The sequence below is a fragment of the Nicotiana tabacum genome, chromosome 16, assembly GCF_000715075.1.
Source record: "Nicotiana tabacum cultivar K326 chromosome 16, ASM71507v2, whole genome shotgun sequence".
NCBI lineage: Eukaryota > Viridiplantae > Streptophyta > Magnoliopsida > Solanales > Solanaceae > Nicotiana > Nicotiana tabacum.
The window spans coordinates 89,369,954-89,387,958 of NC_134095.1; the positions used below are offsets into that span (position 1 = coordinate 89,369,954).

General features: G+C 36.0%; 2 protein-coding genes across 7 annotated transcripts; both read right to left on the minus strand.

The window, feature by feature from the left end:
- Nucleotides 1–1,441: 1,441 nt before the first annotated feature.
- On the minus strand, nt 1,442–6,406 carry LOC107774480 (uncharacterized). Of its 4 annotated transcripts, XR_012700160.1 has the most exons (8): nt 6,280–6,406; nt 5,029–5,080; nt 4,619–4,946; nt 4,274–4,512; nt 3,991–4,194; nt 2,698–2,814; nt 2,160–2,594; nt 1,442–1,642 (listed from the first exon to the last, which is right to left on the minus strand). XR_012700160.1 is itself a non-coding variant. In XM_075233050.1 (7 exons), exons 6-7 carry the CDS (start codon nt 2,380–2,382, stop codon nt 1,602–1,604), a joined length of 264 nt encoding a protein of 87 aa, XP_075089151.1. In that variant the 5' UTR covers nt 2,383–2,594; nt 2,698–2,814; nt 3,991–4,194; nt 4,274–4,512; nt 4,619–4,946; nt 5,029–6,227; the 3' UTR covers nt 1,442–1,601. The 4 variants fall into 4 exon arrangements, 1 of the variants encoding a protein (XP_075089151.1); XR_012700159.1 differs by lacking the exon at nt 6,280–6,406 and having other exon boundaries at nt 5,029–6,225; XR_012700161.1 differs by lacking the exon at nt 6,280–6,406 and having other exon boundaries at nt 5,035–5,970.
- On the minus strand, nt 6,277–17,110 carry LOC142161614 (uncharacterized). Of its 3 annotated transcripts, XM_075233049.1 has the most exons (5): nt 16,652–17,110; nt 12,856–14,420; nt 11,441–11,522; nt 7,739–10,313; nt 6,630–7,620 (listed from the first exon to the last, which is right to left on the minus strand). In XM_075233049.1, exons 4-5 carry the CDS (start codon nt 7,816–7,818, stop codon nt 6,813–6,815), a joined length of 888 nt encoding a protein of 295 aa, XP_075089150.1. In that variant the 5' UTR covers nt 7,819–10,313; nt 11,441–11,522; nt 12,856–14,420; nt 16,652–17,110; the 3' UTR covers nt 6,630–6,812. The 3 variants fall into 3 exon arrangements, 2 of the variants coding, with proteins under 2 accessions (XP_075089150.1, XP_075089149.1); XR_012700158.1 differs by lacking the exons at nt 6,630–7,620; nt 7,739–10,313 and adding an exon at nt 6,277–6,383; XM_075233048.1 differs by lacking the exon at nt 6,630–7,620 and having other exon boundaries at nt 7,762–10,313.
- Nucleotides 17,111–18,005: the final 895 nt, after the last annotated feature.

Below are 18,005 nucleotides of genomic sequence, written 5' to 3' on the forward strand. Positions count from 1 at the left end.
AAATCTATGACCCGACATGATGACCAGCAGTATGGGCTTTCGTCCAGCTAATGGCAACTCAGAAAAGCTTGTTACTTCCTCGAGCATTAGTGTTAGCTCACAGTCGAGAAACTTGAAAACCGCTTTGGCTGGATCTAGAATTCTATCAACAATGTGGTAAAAACTCTATCAGCTCGAATATTCATCAACACAGTTAGTGCTCTGAGATGTGTCCTAAATCCATCTCCATGTTCTCGCCGGATATTTCTCCACCATTGTTTCATCTTGTGGGGCGCTCCCATGACCATGCTAATTTCAATGATGTTGTGGTTGATTTCCATCTAAAATAGAAGAAAAGGCTAGGAAAGTATTTTGCTCTGAATCCTTGGTGTCTTAATCTGGATTGATTTGTCATTTCACAAAAGGCATTGTAATGACCCGACCGATAGTATTAGAGAGGCTTTCCTACTTGTGAATCAATGCTATAGATCGACTCACCTAGGGTGTATGCAGCATGATATATGTTTACTAAGAGTAGAGTGTTTCCTAAACTTTGAAGGGGTATCGAATAACTGCGAGACAATATCGTTCTCTGAAACTAGAGAGTTTTGAAAAGAAGGTTCAGAGGGGTGCAAGGACAACCCTTGCATGATTTGTGTGTGATTGTTTATGGCCAAGACTCGATAGAAAAATGTGATGACAAAGCAGTAACAAATAATTGTGGTGAATGAGTGATAATATCAAGAATAAAGCAAGTAAACATATAATTGCAAATTATTGAGACATGTAAACATATAGTGATGTGTCAAGCAAATAGAATATAAACAAACATCCCCCAACTGTTAAAATCTAGCTTAAGTCTGCTATGGTCAGAACCTAAGTGTAAAATCCCTCGCAGAGTCGCCATGTTATTGCACTCTATTTTGCACAGGTCAAAACAAAATACAACTTGTGATTTTCTCTAAAGTTGATAAAATAAGCACTACTAGAAATAAGGCTTATGGCAACCCTTCTAAAACCGTTGCAATAAATACACTAACCGACCCTATAGAGATACTGGGACGATTTAGCACTCGTTCCCGGATTTGCTGTTACCATAGGTCTATTAGAACGTGAAATAGTTACAAAATCGTCCCCGTATATTGATATTGTAACAGTTATGAAACTGTTACATCAATCTGTGTAACGGTTTTTTATTTTGTTGGGACAGTTATAAAATGGTTCTGATATATTTGTGCGAACGATATTTTACGACTATCGCAACGATTTTTATAATATATTGTAATGGTTTTTGTGATCTATTGCAACAATTATCTATAGTCTATTGTAACAGTTATTAGGGGCTGCTATTATTGTTTGCTAGGTCTATTGCAACGGTTATATGGTCTATTGCAACGGTTATATGGTCTATTGCAACGGTTATATGGTCTATTGCAACGGTTATATGGTCTACAAAATAACATTGAAATATCAAACTAGCATTATCCATATACAAAAACAAAATATGAATACATTGTTTGATCAACAATATCTAAGTTGAAATAGATGAGTTTGCGTACAAAAAGTTCTAAACTAAAATATCCTAGAACATAATGAGAAAGTCTAACAACGATCAACAACACTCACGTAAGGTCTTCATCACTGCTTTCATCTGCAATCGTACCTACAAATGACGATCAATAAATGATTAAACAAAGAAAATTTTAAGATGTTTGAATCACAAAGTAATTGATTCAAAGCCTGAATGTCAAACAAGAAGCTAAATATTTTCTAACTTCCAATATTTTCATAAGACAACTAAAAGGTTTTACATTTTCAAATGACATTAGTATTCAAAGCCTCAACTCTATTTCAAAGCAACTCAATTCCAACAGCAGACCAAAATAACGAAGGAACACTCTAGCTCCTGTCAACTTACACTGCAGAATCTAACATTTGACAATTGAAAATGAAGGAACACAAACGCACATGCTAACTGACATAATGCGTACAGATACAGCAACCAAAGGTCACTTCACTATGTTAAGTGACACATAAAACAATCTGCCCAAAAGTCCAGAATCAGCAATAGACAAATGATAGAATTCAACTCTCCAGAGATTACTACATGAACAGATTATTTCAACAACCTAAGGCGTCAGAAACTCACAAAAATTATTAAATTGTCAATGAGTTAATACCTGTAATGAGCTGGCCTTCTTTGATGCTACCAGTAGATGGACAATGAATTGGTTGCAAAGTTGTTTGTTGTGAAGATGAAACTTCTCTTGGTGAATTATCACCCAATGCCGCTAGAATAATGTTAGCATCAATATTAATTCCTGAACGTTGAAGTCGTGCAAGAACATCCGCAACAACTTCTTGACGAATAGTTGCCTTTTGTTCCTCAATTTTTTCTTCCATTCTCTATATTTTCTCCTCCATTTTTTGCAAACAATTTTTGGAATTTGAAGAGTGTTCAGAACATCCTACTTTCCCTCTCAAAGAAGTTCTTGTAACCCCTGTCCATACAACCTCAAACGCCCTGGATGTTCAGGTTCCATGACAACTACAAATGCCTCTACGAACTCGTTGCCATTTTCAGTTTGTTGTGCTTCTATATCCTCCATTTCAGCCTACAAAGCAAATTCAAAAATATAGAATTCAAGTAAATAACAAGTAAACTAACAGAAATATACGATTGATCTCGGTATAACAATAGTTAAGTATAATTCGCACAATTTTACTAGCTGTGTCTTCATCCGAGCACATGTATGATCGTCCAACTTTCCTTTTTCTTGTAGCTACAAAGACTTCCTTTGGTGTTCAAGGATCCGAAGTTTCCTTATCATTTTCCTAGTCACATGGAAGTGCGTTAGTATTCCTGGTGATCTGCCATAAACTAAACATGAGCCAAAACTGAGAAATATTTTTTCATGATTTGCTAGTTACACACTAACTTAGAGCGAACTAAAGCAAAACTTCTTTTTCCAGCAGTGTGAGGATCCTTCAACTTTTTCTGGTTCTCAATATTAGTTTTGGACATTTTCTGCAGGAAGAAAGAAGCACCAAATAACAACTTACAAGTACAACTTGAGAAGTATACAGTAAACACAATAGAAGAGAAAATATAGACAGATAAAGATGAGATCAAGTAACTAGAGCAATTCACAGAAGCACATAATAAAACAAAATATGCAGTCCGTATGGGCCAGACTTTTCACATTTAGAAGTTTCTGTAAAATCAGCAGCTCTATATAATAAGCAGTGTCTTAAGAACCCAATTGATGAAGATAACAGATACGCCGCATCAAATACAGTACAGTTTTAAGAAGAGCACATAAAGGAATTGCTGAAATGCTATAGAGATAATAGATATGAGCATAAGCACATGTCAAATTGCAGTTGGACCAACAACAGAAGGAATAGAACACCATCACTGTGTAAGACTCCAGAAACAGCACTTAGATCAATGAAAGAAGGCATAAAATACCAACCATGTGTAATGAGAAATATATTTGTCACAAGGAAAATCACAACAAATATGCTTTCAAAGTACGTATGAGCTTTAAAATAAAACTAAGTACCAACGGAAAAAATAATGGCAATAATTACAACATGTTTAAGGCATGATGGTGCCAACATTGCAATTCTGTACAAACAATTAAAATATATTCCTAGGATCATAATTAAGTTTACATGTCATTGCACTCCAAAATGCCTCCTCCCTTTGATTTGTCGCAACAATATGACACATTAACAATGCTGTCTACCAATTTCAAAATTCAAGATCTTATATTAATTTAATGTTTCATAATATTTGACTTTCATGTGATATTCAATTTCATGTTCACATCTTCTTAAGCTGCTGAAGCAGCTTTCCCCAGAGGCTCATTGTTACATAGGCTCGTATTTGGTCAAGATCACATTTTTAAGAAGAAGAAGACAGAAGTGGAGGAAATATCTCCGGGAGGAGGAGGAGGAAGAAGTTCTAGAAGAAGAATAAGAACAAGTAGAAAGAACTAGACTTACCTCGAGTTTTTCAGAGTTCCAATACCTAAGGAGTTCCTTAAACTGAGAAGCTGGAACATCTTCAGGGACATTTTTCATTCGAGTTTCATCATTTTGATAGGCGTCAAAGTGAACTTTTTTCAATCTACTCTTGTGCTTTCTCCAGGCAGCTTGGACTGTTTCCAAAGTATATTTTTTTCCAGCTTCAGGAATATCATATTTATCCTACAATTGGTGTCAAATCTGTTAATGCAGAAAATATGAAAGATGTTCAACTAAAAATTGAAAATGAAGATCTTCAGACCTTGGTATATTCCCATATATCCTATTTTGTGTCCATCTTCCTCCAATCCAAAATATCAAGAGGACATAGAGTCGCATTCCTTGCCAATATGCCGAGGAAGCTTCCAAACTCTAGCACAACAGCTTCAGTAGGACCAACAGGTTGATTTAAGTAGTTAAGTAAAATCAATTTACGCTATTGCTGTCCATGTACACTTTTCATCTTTGTTCGACCTCTGTTTCTCCTTTGAATGGAAGGGCCTACAACCATACAAACCAAAGAAAACCACCAAATTACTATTGTTGATACATTGTGTATGACTGAAATAGGATGTAAGCATTTTAGATAAAGTCTATACGGTCTTACCTTGTTCCTCACATTGTTCATTTGTGATAGGAATTGTCGAATCCAACTGAACTCGTTCCTCTACTTGTTCCTCTACTACTTGTGTTGCAGGAGTGGTTGATCTAATGTGTACATTGGCTGCTACTTCTGGATATTGGGGTATTAGCTGATTCTCTTCAATGATATTCGGACGCTCTTTATTAGATGGACGTGCAGGAACAACATATTTTTGGCTAAACGAACTCCTCATTTGGTTTGCCAAAGATGTCATTGTTCCAGCTTTTATGTATGCCGCGTTTGTCTTTCTTTTGGCTTTTGAAGGTCTTTCTTGATTCATATTTATCAGAACCTGATGAAGAATACAAATTAAATTAGCGCTAACAGGTATTATATAAAAGACGACAGTTGAATTCAAAGGATCAGACTATTACCTTTACCTTCACAGTAGACCTTTTCTTATGAGTTTCCTCTTTTCTTATTCACCTGTCAAAGATAAATAAGGGGCTGTCAACTTCTTTTTCCACATAATTCCACACAACATATATTACCGGTGGTACAAGGGGCTTTTGTTGATTGGATGCATGGTTGCAAGTGTTGTTATATTTGGGAGTCTCGTGATCGCTTTATGGCATCTTTGGGAAAGGAAAACCTCACTGAAGGAGGAACCAGAGGACAGCATAAAGAAGGTCGACATCCTGCAGCAGAATTTTGAGGCCTCTTTACACAAGAATCTGGAAGAGGCTCGATCTGTTAATATAATCCGATATGGTGAATGACCAGATTTCCATGGTACATTTGGAGAAACATTGCAATGTGTACTACTATATTTTCATGACAATGTATTTTAACTTCTTTTTCTGCAGAGATATTTGGATCACATGCAAAGAGTTGGGGAAGTGTAGATATTGGTGTGACAGTATGTGGTCCTCCTACTCTACAGTCTAGTGTTTCTAAAGAGTGCAGAAGGCAGAACTTGCAAAGAAGAGGCCATCAGGCTATTTTCCATTTCAACAGCCACAGTTTTGACCTCTAAATCACCCCAGTAAGCATCCGATAGCTCGTATAAGGAGGACTTGTTACTGTTCAGATAGGAACAAATTGTGGAAACCACAGATTAAATCACATGCTCATGAACCAACAACCTTGGAATTAACAAAACGAAACACTGTTGTGCAGACTAAGCCAAAAAACTGTCCAGCACTGTCCAAAACTATTCAGATTTGCAAAAAAAAAAACACTGCCGTAAACAACACTGTCCAAAACTGTCCAGATTTGCAAAAGAAAACACTGCTGTAAAAAACACTGTCCAGATTTGCAAAAAAAAAAAAAAAAAAAAAAACTGTCCAGATTTGCAAAAAAAAAAAAAAAAAAAACACTGTCCAGATTTGCAAAACACTGCTGTAAACAACACTAATCTCTGTCTTAACAACAGTCAACAACTGATTTCTTAACACAGCAGAGCTCTGTTTTTTACATCAAAAAGCAATTCAAAGACAAATGGCCAAAGGAGTGCAAATCGAGCTTCAGAACTTTGCAACATTAAAAAATTAAAATTCCAAAAAAAGATAGAAAAAAGCATAACAGAATGTTGAAAAACAATCAACCAAAAGCACTAACTAGTATGTGTACATATATGAAGTTACTACAATAGAACAAAGAGGTATTAGAAGCTAAGCCGCAACCTGTTATCAGCCTCCTATGCTTTCCAGTAATTCAGGTGCAGCAAAAAGTTCAGATAGTATTGCTGCAGTGACTCTCAATCTTGAAAATTGTTCATGCTCCCAGACTACTTACACCATTTAGTAGCTTTAGCACAGTAAAAAGACTAAACATTGCATACAAAGACATTTAAACAAGTAAAGATGGTATATATGACTGCTATATTAACCGGCAAACACAAGCTTAATATACAAGGAACTGATACAAACTAAAATAATGGAATGATCTTGAAGCTTATTAAAACGAAACAACCACAAATACATGCATGTGTTATATCATCATCCTTCATGTATAGCCAAAAGCCAACTAAAACTCAAGGAAATTCAGATATGCACATTAAGCAGACCAAATTAAGACCAAATTAAGACTGGGCACTACTGAAATAATACTAAAAATTGCATTTTTTTCCTTCTCTACCAACAACAACAACAACAATTAAGACTTGGTACGCAGACCTTACTCCTACAAATACAAATAAAAATCAGAAGTTCCTTCTTCAATCATCAGCCTCCATCCAATTCCAATCCGTATCATCGAAGTCATCCTCCTCTTCTGATTCTTCCATGATTGTATCTTCTGAATGTTGTACATCCACTGGAATATCAATGACAGCAAGAGGCACATCTTCTCTCGACCATCTAACATCAATATCGGCTAATCTAGTTGATGGACCGGCGTCATCATTAGGTTCCCTCCAAAATGTCTCCCCAACATTAGGAATATTCTCTTCCTCCAAATCATACAAATCAACAGGAACGTTATTCCTGGCATAGTAAACATCTTTCTCAATTGGATCCTCCACATAAAAAACTTGATTTACTTGAGATGCCAATACAAAAGAGTCATCAGTACTACATACTCTGTTAAAGTATACCCGAGTTAACCCATATTCATCGACTTCATTACGAAACCTATCACATCTAAATAGTACAACACTAAAGCGGCCCCAATAATCAATCTCAATGATATCCTGAATAGCTCCATAGTAGAGAACCTCTCCATCAATAGGATTTTGGTCCCTAGCACTAGCAAAACTATCCGTTGTGGCTGACAAAGTCACACCACTATTCTGAGTCTTCAACGAGGCATCCCGGGTCATTGTATGAAATAAGTAACCATTAATAAAATATCCAGTATATCGTTTGGCCAATGTATTAGGCCCTTTAGCTAGCCATCTCAAATGATTAGGCACATCAATGCTTTTAACTTTTTCTTTAAACCAATCGGCGAAGTTCTGACTATGATTTCTTGCTCTTACCCATGCATTTGATCTAGTACAATTATCAATTAAATTCTTATGTTTCCTGCAAGCCATATGTTTCAAATTTAATCATTAGACCAATATGAATTTAATTTAAAAATCATAAAACATAAAATAAATTAAGCTTATAATATAAGTGATGGTAATATATTTTATCTTACATGATAAACACCTCCACTTGTTCATCTCCAGTATTGAATAGAGCATATCTATGTGCCTCAAAACATAACTGCAAATCCATGGTAAAAATCTTTCCTTTTCTCTTATTCTTACTTCCAATTAGATGGCCTATTTTACGAAATATAGGTGACAAATCTGCTCCCTCAATGTCCCCATCATCCTCAGTTTGGTACCTACTGAATCTTGTCTTCACCCCATCATGTAGGTATCGCGAACAAAAGGTCAAGCACTCTTCCGCTAGAAAACCCTCTGCAATTGACGCCTCTGGATGAGTTCGATTACGAACAAACGCCTTATACTTGCACAAGTTTCATTCAGTTGAGTACATCCAGCGACAATGAGTTGGACCCCCAAGCTTAATTTCACTTACTAAATGAATAGGCAAATGAGGCATTATATCAAAATAGGTTGGAGTGAAAATCGTTTCAAGCTCACATATAATATCATTAATTTCTGTCTGCAATCTATCAAGATCCTCTCGCCTTATAACCTTAGCACATATGGCTTTAAAGAAGTTACCCAACCTAATCAATGCCAAAGAAACATTCTTGGGTAACGACTTTCTAACAGCAATTTGGAGCAAGTAATGCATTATAAAATGAGCATCATGACTCTTGTACCCGGATATTTTCATCTCTTTCTCATGCACACAACGTGATATATTAGAGGCACACCCTTTTGGTAATTTGGCATCTTTAAAGACGGTGCAAAATCGTCTCTTCTCTTCTGGATTCATGTAGAAACAAGCTTTAGCCAAAGCAATTGTTCAACTTACAACATCTTTTATTGGTTGAAGCACTTTTCGTATTCCCATTTCTTGCAAATCATAGCGAGAATTTACATGATCTTTTGACTTTCCATCTATCTCCAATAATGTCCCAAGAATACTATCACATATATTCTTTTCAACGTGCATTGGATCAAGATTGTGCCTCAATTTGTTAGTTTCCCAATATGGTAATTCAAAGAAGATGGATCTTTTCTTCCATGGACCCTTATTATCCCGAGACCTTTTCTTTTTACCCTTTCCAAAGATATTCTTGAATTCACGCAGCTCTTCGAGCACTTTTATGCCCGACAAGGGAGTAGGTGCAAGTCTATGATCCTCGTCACCATCAAATGATTTATTATCTTTTCGAAATGGATGTTCAGGAGGCAAAAATGCCCGATGACCCATGTAGCACATCTTACGACTATGCTTGAGATATTGAGAGCATGTGCCATAATTACAAGTAGGGCATGCAAATTTCCCCTTTGTGCTCCATCCAGAAAGCATTACTAGTGCAGGAAAATCACTAATAGTCCACATTAAGGCTGCACGCAGTTGAAACGTCTGGTTAGATTCAGTATCAAATGTTTCGACCCCAAATTCCCATAGTTCCTTCAATTCAGCAATTAGTGATTGTAGGTACACATCAATATCATTTCCCGGAGATGATGGACCTGGGATGATCATTGACAACATTATATACTCTGGCTTCATGCAAATCCAAGGCGACAGATTATAATTCATTAACATAACAGGCCACATGCTATGAGAAATGCTCATTGTTCGAAATGGGTTGAAACCATCACTTGAAAGACCCAATCTAACATTACGAGGGTCGCTAGAGAATTCAGGGTGCAAGGAGTCGAAATCCTTCCAAGCATCACCATCAGCAGGATGTCTTATATTTCCATCATTGGGTCGTTCAGTGGCATGCCATCTCATAGCTGCAGCTGTTTCCGGACACATGAATATCCTCTGAAGCCTAGGCTTAAGGGAAAGTACCTCAAAACCTTTGTAGGGGTTTTGGACTTTTTATTAGTCAAGACATTAACAACATTCTTCCATCTAGAAGACCCACACACAGAACAAGTATCAGCATTTACATTGTCATTCCAAAATAACATGCAATCATTAGGACATGCATGTATTTTTTCATAATCAAGACCCAAATCTTTTAGCATGCTTGTTGCCTGGTAGAAAGACTTGGGTAGCTGAGCAAATGGAAAGGCCTCTTTTAACAACTCCAACAAGTCAGAGAATGCCACATTACTCAACCCATGAATGCACTTAAACAAGTACAATCGAATCGTAAAGCCTAGTTTGGAGAAATTCTCACATCCTGGATATAATTCTTGTCTCCCTTCTTCCACTAATTTAAAGAATCTTTTTGCATCTTCAGATGGTCCCTCACTCACTCCATGTAACAAATTATCATCGACGTTTCGAAATGTATCATGAAGTAGTACATCAATATTATCATGTATGTCGGAACCTTCATCATTATTGCTTGGGCATCGAGTTTTTCTCGAGGAAAACCCTTCCCCGTGGAAAACCCATTTGGTGTATCCATGAACAAACCCATTAATGATCAAGTGATCCTCCACCACATTTCTATAATGCCAAAAACAATTAGCGCACTCTTTGCAAGGACATAATATTTCATTTCCTTGGGAAGCTCGTTCAAATGCCTTATCTAGAAATTCATTCACTCCTTGTATGTACTCGTCAGTTGACCTACGAAGGCCCATCCACCTTTTATCTCTATTATCCATTAAATTGGTTTTATCCTACATGACACCAAAACAACCAGAAAAATTGAATTTTATATTTTTAATATGAAAAATCAGATAAAAAGAAAGAATAGGAATAAGATCTTTGCTCAGACCAATAAATAGAGTTGAGGTTCTAGTTAAAGTCGCTAATAGAAAAGCGAAATAACTAGTTACAGTAGGCATGAAAGGACTAAATTAAATAAAAGATGTTCTTCCCTAAGCACGTTATTTCTATGATGCTCAATTCAAGATTATGTTATTTAAATACCCAAGTCACACATCAATCAAATGCAATCCTTTTGCATTCTTAAGAAACTACTTATCCAGATATAGATTAAAGGGTTAGGCAAATTTCATGAAATCTGCCAAAAGAGATCATCCACAAGTGAATGCCATGAAATCTGAGTTCACTTCCAAGGATATCAGAAAATTTCATTTAGGCAGATAAGTACTTCTGTTTCTTTCTAATATTTATCTTCAGAATTTTCAACAATGACCACTCTCGGGACTATCTAGATACCCTGAAGTGAACACTGTTAGAGTATTTAACAAGACACTCTTAAATTTCACTTGAAGTGAATACTGTTAGAGTATTTAACAAGACAAGTACTTGCTAAAATTTGGGAAAGTGAAAAAAAGCACAATCCAACTAAAAGAGAATGGTAGAAACAGAATGTAACGTGCACCATCTGGTTAGTTCATACTTCAATTATACTTAAACTGCATACAGTTAAAAAAGTGACCATCCACCTGCAGCCATTAGATTCCAGAATGAAATAAGGAGCTCCATCCTCATACTTCATGTGACTACTAGACCATCTATGCAGAGTTATTAACAGGGACCCTTTGGAGTTGGGACCGGGAGGCAATTTTAGCAATCAATACTTAAAAGTGGTTTTATATAATCCCTTTTCTAGGTGACATAGATGGACTTCATCTTTGCTTCTAGATGAAATGTGTAGAAAAAATTACTATAATAAAACTGAGGTTATACCAGTTAAAAGAGAAACAAGGCAGGATAGAAAAGAACAACTAACAAAAATAGAAAGGAAAGAGAAAAGATGAGAGGAGTCGAACAATAGCAGAGAAATCAGAAGGGGAAGAGGAGAAAAAAGAGAAGAAGCAGAAGAAGAGAAATTTACCTGCTTCAGGGCAGAAAAGCGTAGACCCCTCACCTCGCCTTGATTTTGCGCTTTAAGCGAGAAGCGCTCGCTTTTAATAACACTGCTTTAAACATGAGACTTTTAAGAGCTTTCAAGATTAATATAGCATTCAAGCAGCATAAATATTTAAATCAACTACTCTACATACGACTACCACACAAGAAACTAAGAAATGGCATCGAACGCTACTACTTTACATATAACTAACACATAGGAAGCTAAAAACAGTATCGACGAGAAACTGACCAATTTGCGAAGCTCCGAATTATTAAGAAAACCATAAATCTAAATACCGATAAACGAACGGAGCTTGGGCAGCAGTAAATAAGCCAAATAAACTTCAGAATACTCGTATCGAGTGAAATAAAAGAAACCAAACTTTGTCGTGGTAGTTTCAACAGGTGTTTTCTTTACGAGCAATTCGCCCATGCAAAAGGTCCAACAAGCTGATTATGGTTACAAGGTATTGCCATAATGATTCCAAACTGAATTATCATTTACTTCTCATGACCAACATTACAAAGATTGTGATTTCAAATCTTAAATAATAAATACACATTTTGTATAAGCCAAGCCAACTGCCCTAGCATCTCGAGCCAATCATCTTATAGTTCATTTAAAATCATAACTGCTAAATGACTATATACCCACCTAATGAAAAATTACTCAGGAAAAGTCCAGACTAAATAACTTGGCCAAAAAATTATAGAGAACAAAATTGTAACAAACTTTTAGTAAGAGAGAAGTCCAAAGCCAATTAAAACGGAAAATAGATGGCAGAATTCTAAAATCCCTTCCCTCGCAAAATCTTCCCGTATGAACTTAAAATCCAACTTCAGAAATTACTCCTTAGAGAGAGGAGAAATATTATATACACTTAGGATGGTATCACTTCACAGCAAGATTAATTTAACATCTCATAATAACTGGAATTTCGACCTTGTTCCAGCAGCTTTGTTAACAAATAACTCAATATTTTACGAGAATGAATAGAACACAGTGTAGTGTTGATAAACTTTTCAGCCATGTAAATTATGATACTAACTCCAAACCATATCATGAAACTCTTCCTCCATTCTGATCAACACTTGAATAGGGAGCATTCACTATGGCATCATACTATCATCGAACATCGATAGCAAACATCAAATCTCATGGTTTCTAACACAAAATCAAAACCTAACAAATAAATCCCCCAATTTCGCTAACTAAAAATCACAAAATATATCGCATAATACAGACAAAACAAAAGCAAAATAATGGGTTTATCAGAAATATTACCAAAAAAAGAAAATAGAAAGAACAATGAAATAATTTTTTATACTAGGGAAGAAGAAAGCGAAAATCGAACAGTAATAGCAAACATCGAACAGGGTAAAAAACCGAAAGTCTACCTCGGAGATTGTGGTATGTTAGCGATAATGGTCGTCCTTCACCGGAAATTATCGTCCTTCACCGGAGCTGGTCGACAGAGTTCGTCGGTGTGTTCTAGGTTGAAGAACAGAGAAAGCTAAGGGGTGTTTGAGATTTTGGGGGAGTCCGATTGAAATCGATGTGTTCTAGGTTAGTTTTACATTTTAGAGTTATTAAAATATTAGTGGGGTCCACTATTTTTGTTTTTTAATAAATACCTAGGAGGGAAAGTAAGGAGGGAAATGAAACCGTTCCTATAGCTTCTTTTTTTCACAAAATCGTTCCCACAAACAACCCTATTGTATCGCATATCAAAACCATCTCCATATCTTTACTTATGGTGACGATTACTAAACTATTGGAACGGTTATTGTTCAGAAGTGTGCCAGAAGCCTTTTGACTCTATTGGGACGGTTAAAACCATTCCAAAATATGATCTACTGTAACAGTTACAAAACCGCTGCCCAAAAACCGTTCCAATAAATTCGTTTTCTAGTAATGAAGAGTCGCCACCTGATATTTAAAGTTATACTAGGATACCTATAATTCTATAAAGATCATTATCTTAATGGTCCACTAAACCAATGAGAATCCGGGTAAGATTTCTAATTATTCTAAGGGGAAGGTGTTAGGCATCCCGTAGAGTTCCTTAAACTTGGGTTAGATGTGGGGACAAGAATTATTTATATCCTAGTTTATTTAAAAGTTACTAAGTGGGTCTATGTGAAAAATTACCTAAAGTGATAAAGTATTTGCTCAAAAATGGGTCCACGTATTAAGAAAAGAAAATGTTTGGTTTCTAAACAATGTTGTGACTCATTTGAAAAACGAGGATTTGTTACAAAAATGCAAGTATGTGTTAATATTCAATCCTTTTCTATATCCAAAGAGATGTTAAATTGATTTGTACCTTGACCATCTTTGAAGACTCATTTGATATAAATCATTTTGGTTTTCCAAAACAATTACTCATCTTTGTGAATTTCGGGTTTGGCTTGCATTGTAAAATTGCTACTCTTTCCAAAATAATTTAGCCATCGAATTTTGTCTAAGTGACTCATTTGGAGACTTTTCCAAAAATGCTTTTTCGCTTAAACCGATTGGACTCTGCAAACGCCTTAAAAATAGATGAAACTTGTTAGAAAAATTAACTAAACGAAAAGAGTCTAACTGGTGAACCAAAATAGTTGGGGTACATTCAAATTTTGAAAGTCACTAGCCTTATGAAGTAATGAGTTATCTAAGCCATGGTACCTTTTATCCTATGAGATTTTATTACCCTAGGATATTTTCTAAACAACCACAGCAACTATAAATCACAAAATATCAATTTTAATTCCACAAACACAACATATAAAGATAAAATAGGCTAATATCGGCAGCAATATAAAGTAAGGGATAGGAGTGGACTTTGTGTTGGGCTAACAATAGTTCAGGCCAAATTTAGATTTTGAGCAGCATCGGGCTTTAGCACAAGACGCAATAGGAAGAGTAGGCACCTTAGCTCTATGGTCTTAGGCCAGAGTTCACCATGAACTCTATAGGCCTAATGGTTCATGCAAAAGAAGAAAAGAAAAATTATTAGCACTTGCATATGAGATGTAATATACAGAATCATGAAAGAAGAATATGAATATGATCTACAGAACAAGGCTAAGCTAAATTATTTGTGACACCCCTCTATGGATTAGTCAAGGCCAATGGTCATTGGCTAGAATAAACCATATTTACCTACAAAGTCTCCATATGAACCCCCGACACTTTAGAGTTTACGAGGGTCTCTAGGACCCCGAACAGTGCTTGTGCCGGGGAGGAGCACCTTAATAGTGAAGTCAAGCTCACAATAGAAACCATTGACAACTGAACCTTGTTCCTCCATAAAGGTTTGACACATAAATTTTTGACTTAAGTCTTTACACAAACAATTTGGCCAAGGAGACCCAAGGAGCAATCATATTTCTAACAACACAGAACATTTAAGCAATGTCACAAGTAATATAAGCGTGATAGATTTTAGGACTCAATTAAATGAAGCACAACAGTCTCAAAATAACTAGACTAATTGAATGACTAATATCAAGCAATTAGTTAGGTGAAATGGCATAGATAATCAGGGAATTAACATATGTTTCAAATTCAAAAAATCTGTAGTAAATGATCACTATTAGGGTACATGATATAGGATTATATCAACATACATAGGACCTCAAGATTTTAAGAGGTTGCAAAGGCTCAAAATCAGCTAAAGATCATGCAATAACATCTACATATCCCTTATGAGAAGCAGTGCTTCAAACAATCATAATAAAAAAAACACAAAGTGGAACCATATATTCTTATAGGAATACTTACTATGTCGAAGATATATTTAAGTCATGAATGTCATCATAGGTTGTCTAAGGTATCAAGAGAATTTGGCAGAAGACATCCATTCAAGCATACATTCATTCATATGGGTTTCAACAGGGGGCCTTGTGCCTCATAAGAACATAATTAGGCATGGTTATTTTAGACAAGTTTAAGTCACTAGAGACTAAAGCTACAGATCACCAAACCAAACTCAGAGGAGTCACACAATAGCAAATAGGTACATAGTTGAGAGATCAACAACTTCACTGCATATGAAGTAGCCTAAGCTAAGCATTTAGACAGTAGAATTAACCTCACAAGAAATCATACTAACAAAGTGATAGTAAGAACTACTCAACATGATAAAATAATCAAACTTAATCCCAAGTTGAATCCAATAGGCATGGGATCTATAACATAATAGGGTATAGTGAAGGAAAATAGCATTTAGTTAAAATATCAAACAGCCTAGACCAATAATACCCAACCAATAGACCAGGCAGTGTTCAACCCATGCTAATGAAGATCTTCTAAACATAGTTTTCACAATAACAAACAGCCAAGAAAATAATGAGAACAGCAGATATGTGACTTCAAGTTGATAGGTATTTAGCTAAACGAAACAGGATCACTATTATGCCATAAAGTAGAGCACGTTAAGTTAGGTACACAGATCTCATCACATATTCCACATTTATATCCATGCTAACATGACAAACAAACACGACTACTAATGAGAAATATCAATCAACTAAGCAGGACATTGCGAGAATCTAAACGACTAACAATAAAGAACATAAGTGGTTAAACATGAAACAATATGAAAAATAGAATAGACAACATAGGAAATAAACACAATTGTTAACAGGGAACATCGATTAGCTAAGTAGAAAATAACATGAGAAACAAAATACAACTATCGACAAGAAGCATATGCTGGCTAAACATAATAACATAAGCCAGCAGACATATTGTTAACAAAGAAACAACAAATAGATAAGTAGAAACGACATGAGAAAACTACAAGAAAAATCTGATTATTGAAATAAAATTGGAGGTAACTGATCTTCCTTAGGGCAGCAAATCAAGTAATTACCCTTAGCCATTTAAGAATCAGCACCCACAGCCAATTCCAAGTGATTAAGCTCGAACGAAAACGAAAAGAAAGAAAAGAAGTTTAGGCAAATCGACTGAGTACTTAAGAAACTAAAGTGTAGTGCATTTACTGCTATGTTCGATTGAAGTTGTGTGTGTTGGTGAGAGCATTAAAGCCCGATGTTTATAGCCAAGATTGGGTCTTTAGGGTTTTGATTTGAAGATTCAAATTCAGTAGAAGACAAGGAAAAATAATGAATACTGATGAGAAATCTTTTGACGAAACCAAAGGATGATAGAAATCAGAGGAGAAAAAGAAGAGTGGGGATTTACCCTCTAAGTGGTGGAGAAAATAGTTGTTTGAGACCTCTGGACCTCCGGGCATAGCTTTTTTCCAGAGGTTCTTGCGTTTGACCTCTAGGCCATCAACTGTCATGCTGAGGCCAAGATTCTTTTGAATATGTGGTTGCATGCAACGCCTTAATGGCGATTTTGAATGGAGGAGGATGCAATGATGAGTTCTGTGGTATTCATGTTTGAAGCTAAGGGTTCGGGGTTTGGGGGTTTGACAGGAGATGATGAGAATAGGAATTTTCAGCTGGATTCACGGCTTCATAGGAGGGTGGTGGTCTCACAGCTGTCTTTCATTGTTCTTGCACACATTTGTGTAAGGTTCAGAGATGGCAGAAGTTGGAGAGGATGAGAGAGAGAGGAAATGAGGGCTGCTGTCATAAGAAGAAATGATTTGCGTTTGGAGGGGGGGTCTAATGTAAAAATAGCATGGACTAGTTTTGGGATTTGTCGTTCAAAAACACAAAATCAATTAAAACTTGACTATATTATGCTGGACCGGTATACTTTGCTGGCTCCTATATACGGGAGACTGAAGCACCGGTGCTCCAAACTCCAGTATATTATACTGGACATTTATACTTGCTGGAACTCTAGTATATTATGCTGGAGTTCTGGTGTATTTATGTTGGAACTCCATCGGTATGCTCGAGTTGAAGCATACTTATGCTAAAACTCCAGTATAATATACTGGCGTATTTTTCGGGTTTTGAACAGTATTTTCGCTCAGATTTATCTTTATATGAAAAGTGTCTAAATTTCGATTACTTTTGAAACTGGGCTATTTTTATACGACCAGTTGTAAATCTGGTTATTTTTTAATTTCTCTCGGGTCTGATGGATTAAAAGTGAGGAGTGGATGTGGGCCGTTGGATCAATAGATCCATGGCCCAGAATTTTAGTTTATAAACATAAAAGAAAAATGATATTTGGATATAAAACGGGGGTCATTGGATTATTTTTTATCCAACAGTTGAGATTAAAAAGCTTGGAACAATTAGAATTACAGGAGAAATTGTAGTTAATATGGACCGTTGATGGATCGAATCAACGGTCCTGGTACGTTGTGTTTGTTTTGTGAGGGATTTTGGAGCGATGACGTGGCGATACGGGATTGCCATATAGGAAAGGATAGTGTGGGCTTGGACGGGTCAGGTATGTTCGGCCTGGTGTTTGGGCCAAGTTGAGTGGGTATTGGAAGAAATAGGCTGAAAAATAAAACTAACTCCATAGCCACTTCAATAAAAAAAAATGACTAATTGCAAATGTAGTTTGTTTAAATTCTTAACCCTTTTTTGTAACTAAATTAATTAAAATTATTTAATTCTAATAAAAT

Bases quoted from the DNA above. Each gene is read 5' to 3' on its own strand.
- LOC142161614 (XM_075233048.1), bottom strand. From the start codon at position 9,492: ATGTGTCCGGAAACAGCTGCAGCTATGAGATGGCATGCCACTGAACGA.
- LOC107774480 (XM_075233050.1), bottom strand. From the start codon at position 2,382: ATGGAAGAAAAAATTGAGGAACAAAAGGCAACTATTCGTCAAGAAGTT. The intron at 1,643-2,159 runs GTATTAACTCAT...CGTCATTTGTAG, and splicing joins AGAAGGCCAGCTCATTACAG to GTACGATTGCAGATGAAAGC.